The following is a 5232-nucleotide window of genomic DNA, read 5'->3' as shown; positions in this document are numbered from 1 at the left end:
TGATCGTTGAACCTCCATCTGGAGAGTGTTCAGAGAGCAAACAATCACACAATCACCTCCAGTTTGTAAAAGTCTTATAATTGGTTGAGGTAGCTGAGATGAGCTGATGGAGAAAAAAGGCTACTCACCTGTAATGTGGAGGGGGGTTGCCTTTAGCTTTGCAGTTAATGAAAACCTTGTTATCTTCAGAGTTTAGAGGGAAAATGCTGTCACTGGGCTCTTGAGTGAAAACAGGCCCGTGCCGGATATTTCTCTCTGGAGGAGGAACGCAGAACAGTCAAATACAGTATAGTAGTATCATACATACGTAGTCTACACAAAGGATTACATTAAGGCACATTATGCATGTGAACATGTTATTGATTAACTCTCACACCCTTGAAAAACAACAATATTAGAGGCTACCACCACAATAAGAGCCAGAGGGGTGTTCAGAAAGACAAATGTCCTTTCTTACACTGCTATTTGTGCATCCTCCTTGGACTATATAAACCCATCCTACCATGCCCTCTGAATCAGGCAGGTGGTTATTTTCCCTAATCCTGCTGAGAAACCTAACGACAGACAAACAAATAACCTGGACCGAAACCTCCTGGGTGATACAATGATTATGATGATGATGCTCATCATCAAGATCATCATGATAATGGCCTCCTTCTAGTCAATTTCAGCCCATTTATCCTCCTAAGTGGAAGCAGGAATCTTGGTTTCTTGTGTGTACTTCCTAGCAGAGGAGATTAGGACCAGAATGCAGCAGCTCTCAGACAAACCCTCCGCTTTCCAGTTAGCAAGAGCGCTAATTAACAGATTACAGATAGCTCACTGTGCTTATTAGCTCAGTCTTTGGCGCACATGAGAGGCAAATCCACACATAGTCACAGCCTTCACTTCTCCTGTTGGAATCCAAACCCGATTTATATAACGTGCCATCCCTTTTTCCTTGGCGTGCCAGCCATGTCAGGTCTCGTTGTTTGGGGTAAGAGGGAGCCAGAAACACTGATCCAGAGCCATAATTACCTCGCGTTAGGATAATTACTCGGGTGAAATGTATCCTGTCTTAAATGGATAAACGCCGGGGCTCCTTCGAACTAATCGTCTCTCCGCCGCCCGCCACTGCCGCCACCGCCGTCGTGACAAAGTGGGTCTTCTCCCTCATGGCTCTCCTCAGCGCTTCTCACCTCCTGCAAATGGGCCTTACCCCCCCCCCCTCCCCCACTCCCTTGCCTGCCTGGCGTGTGGCGGATGATATGCATTTTTACAGGTCTCTCACCTTGACGAGGACAAAGCCAAGTGCTCCCTCCCGCATCATCAGCCTAATGAAAGTGGGAGAGGGCTTTGCCTAAGGTGCGGGCCTCCCTACTCTCTTTTTTGCCTCCACTCGCTCTCTCTGTGTCCTTTAAATGAAGTAAATTAATGATCCGTTTCCAGGAGGGGGCCACACGTCGGGGGAAATGAAGTCTTTTTTGCGTGACATTACATTCAATGCAAAGGCTCCTATAGTCACCTTTGAGCGGGTTGTTTTTACAAAACACCACAGTATTAAATCTGTATGCAAAGACAGGTTATGCATATATCCATATATTTTTCTCAAAAAAATCCTTTCATGGAATCCAGGAGTAAATTTCATACTTGACTTGTATACCCACAAGCACTGACTGATCATGTAATGGCTTTGACCTGTGATGAACTCAAGATTATCATGCGCTTCACTCACACACAGTACTGTATATGACATATAGAATAAATCCACTGGCATGTATGCAATCCTGCAAGCTGAATCTACATAACATGAAGGCAGGCCTCCCCAGACCCCCTACCAGCAAAGTGTGGGTCTGACACAGTATCAAAAGCAGGACAGGATAATAGCATGCAGATGAAGCAGCCTAATAAGCAGCCTCACCACTAAGCCATGCAATCAGGAATCACCTGTGGCATGAATGCAGATGGCTCTGTAATCACATGCTCTCTATCCAACGCAGGGAAGCTCCTGTTACCTCAAACCTGAGACGGAATGGGATGTACTGGCAGATTCTGATTAGGCAGGCTTTTTTGCCACTTCAGTCTGAGATTGTGTCAAATATGCTGGAGAGATTGTGAAGTTTATTCAAAAAGTATCCGGGCTTGTTATAATTGTGTATGTGTGCGTGTGTGTGTGTGTGTGTTTGCGTGTGTGTGTGCGTGTGTGTGTGTGTGAGTGTGTGTGTGTCTGTGTGTCTCTGTGTGAGAGAGTGTGTGGTGTGGTGTTCAAGCTCCAAACTTCATCTGATTATTTTCTGACATCTGACAGAGCTTGTCAGCTTGTGATTCGGCAGTTCTCACTTGAACGCTCATGATAGGTGAAAGGTCATCTGCTATATCACACTTCCAGCAAAGCAAAATGTAAAATGTGCAAATGTCAAAATCAAGATGCACAGACACTGAGAGCTACAGGAGAGTAACACGATCATAATGGCTTGGAGAGCAATACAAAGCTCTTTTCACAGTTTCATAACCTCAGACAAGGTTGCAGGGTTAAGGTTAGCAGTTGCAAGCAAAGTCAGTCCTTGATCTAAACAGGATGGTTATTTGTGAGTATGAACCAGATGTGAAAGAAATGAGTATGATGAGAGAACAACAAACTCAACATATACGAAAATGGCAAAGTGTTTTTTTTTTTTTTTTTTTTTTTTTTAAATATGGCTTTACCACACCTTTGAGGCTACTTGTTAGTCAGTGAAACATCAATCTTAACCAGGGTGAACTAATTCCTCTAAATCACTTGATCAAAAGATAATCATAAAAGCATAAATAAATCAGATCCAATAATACAGCGCAACAGTATATAGGCCAATGTCCGTTGCAGGAGTTTTATGCATAATGCATGCGGATTGTTCCAACGATGACAGCTTTGATGGAAAGCCAGTGGAACCACAGGAGTGTGTGCATTCAAACTGCCAGCAGCATTAGGAGGCGTTTTGAAGACACCAGGAGATGATGAAATGGAGGAAGAAGGCATGAAAAGACCTGATTCCCCCCACAGGGGCCGGGACGCATGCAGATCAGGTGTGCTGTATCAAAGACGACTTAGGGGACATCTTACCTGCGAGACAGTCCTTGAGTGACAGAAGGATTAACAGTTCCCATGGCAACAGCATCTTCATTTTCCAAGGTCAAAAAGAGTCTCTCTTTTTCCCATCCAACTGTTTTTTTTTGTTTTGTTTTCTCCTTTTTTTCTAAATGAAGTGCTTCCTGTGTAGAAACCCGGTTCTTTAGGCTGTGGACGAGAGACAGAAAGATAGAAAGAGAGAGAGAGAGAGAGAGGGAGAGAGAGAGAGAGAGAGAGAGAGAGAGAGAGAGAGAGAGAGAGAGAGAGAGAGAATGGAAATAAGAATGAGAATGTGCCAACTCGTACACAGCAGACTTTGCCATCCACACTCATGGCTGCTGGTGGTGAGAAGGGAGAGGGAGAGGAGAGGGAGAGGGATGGAGAAGGATGGAGAGGGAGAGGAGAGGGGGAGAGGGAGAGGGATGGAGAGGGAGAGGGATGGAGAGGGAGAGGGAGCTGGAACCTGAGGAAAGTCAGTGGGACATTAATAATTCATGGGTCCAAATAAGCGGAGCCAGGCTGGCGTGCCTGAGGGGCAGCTCCAAGCCCATCCACTGGAGCTGATATTTAGTGTATACATTCTGCAACTACAATATCTCCCAAGAGCGAGGGAAAGGGAGGGTGAGAGAGAGAGAAAGAAAGTGAGAGGGGTGGGAGAGGGGGGGACTATCCACCAGTCTGGGGCTCACAGCTGCGGAATATGAGCACAACCATTCCCGCCAACGGCAATGTTTGGATTTCTCTAACAGCATTGGTTCAACGCGTTTACTCTGGAAAATATGTATGATGTATTTACAAACCTTCACCCACATTTCTCACGCCATTTATCATTGAGGGGGATTACCGTGCACTGTGTGAGGTGATGCACTTCTTAAGGCTAAAGAATGTGACAGAGGAGTATGGCATATTAAATCTAGCAAGCCTCTCTTGAGCGGCCGGGGGAGAGCAATCCATCAATTCAGTTCACCTACGAGTGGATCAGTCCCATGCCATGTCTGCTTTGCACTTCCACATTAGAGGAGCGGAGCGTAGCCACTGTGGAAGTGGAAGGTATGGTATTATGAGAGATGACAAGCATTAGTGCCCACTTATCAATAGACAGATAACATCCCCAGAACTGTAAAAAAGATATCGAAGTGAGGCATGGAAGATATTCCTTTTCAAAGCAGGAATTTGAATAAAAAAAAGAAACATTTTGTACAGACATGACTTACAGTGCCCAGAATATCAAAGATATATTCTCGTAAACTGAGAAAATTACACAGATGGTGGTCTATAATTATTACAGCTTGAGCTGTAGATAAATAGTGACTACCCAACACAAATTTTGCCCCAAAAACAATGTGGCCTTAACTTAACTTTGACTGCAATATCGCAAACTTTCGGTGCTCTGATAAAATTACTTTGCAATTAGACGTTGGCCGCATTCGACAAGAAAAAAAATGAGTGCAACAAAGTTTGAACGCTATTTGAAGGAATGTCTCAGCAAATTAACGGATATCAATCACAGACAGCCGACCAAGTCAATCATGGCCGCAAAGTGAAATGGAACTGCTCAATATTAACTCTCAAGAGGGACGAGATCTGTCTTGTCAAAGTCATCATCTACCTCTTACACAGACGGATTACTTCACGGCATGCAGGGATATCAAACTCAATCTCTTCATAACAGGGAAGGAAGGATGAATAGGGGCCAAAAAGTGCTTGACAAGGATGCCTTTGATAAATATTTTCAAAGATAAAAATATTGCTTTGCCACCTCATTCACCCCCTCAGATCCATGGCTGTGTTGTGGGTAATAAATGGAGGTCGGAAGGAAAGAGAATAATACCAGGCGCTGGAGAAAGAATGGAAGCGGATCACGCTGGAGATAGGAGAGAGATCATATTAGATGAGATTGATTATGTTCTTCTATCATCTGTTCGGAGGGATGGAGAACTCTGACCTTCGTGCCGCGGCCTTGGCAGTCATCGCTATCGATCCGGGTTCCATTTTTTAACCTCTTGCCTTTTCTGTTTGTCATTCTGCCCACTGCCATGTGATGAGTCTCAATCAGGTATAGGATGCGAGTCAATAACAGGAAATTTGCTTGATGCGTTTCCTGATGAGACTTTGAGGAATGATCTATCGTCTTTTTTCCGCACCAA

The 5232-nt window shown here is 44.5% G+C and overlaps 1 protein-coding gene across 1 annotated transcript in view; it reads right to left on the bottom strand.

Moving 5' to 3' along the window:
- Nucleotides 1-3195, bottom strand: part of LOC134092174 (contactin-4) — a 30023-nt gene extending 26828 nt beyond the window's left edge. Inside the window, exons 1-3 of the mRNA XM_062544963.1 lie at nucleotides 3080-3195; nucleotides 129-255; nucleotides 1-18 (exon numbers count right to left, since the gene is read on the bottom strand). The exon at nucleotides 1-18 is cut by the window's left edge and continues 158 nt beyond it. Of these exons, the coding sequence (XP_062400947.1) occupies nucleotides 1-18; nucleotides 129-255; nucleotides 3080-3140 (206 nt within the window). The 5' untranslated portion in view covers nucleotides 3141-3195. The remainder of the gene's footprint in view (nucleotides 19-128; nucleotides 256-3079) is intronic.
- Nucleotides 3196-5232: the final 2037 nt, after the last annotated feature.

Source organism: Sardina pilchardus, chromosome 9, assembly GCF_963854185.1.
Source record: "Sardina pilchardus chromosome 9, fSarPil1.1, whole genome shotgun sequence".
Classification (NCBI taxonomy): Eukaryota; Metazoa; Chordata; class Actinopteri; order Clupeiformes; family Clupeidae; genus Sardina; species Sardina pilchardus.
The sequence above is the reverse complement of the archived record's forward strand: the minus strand, read 5'-3'. Positions and strand labels throughout refer to the sequence as shown.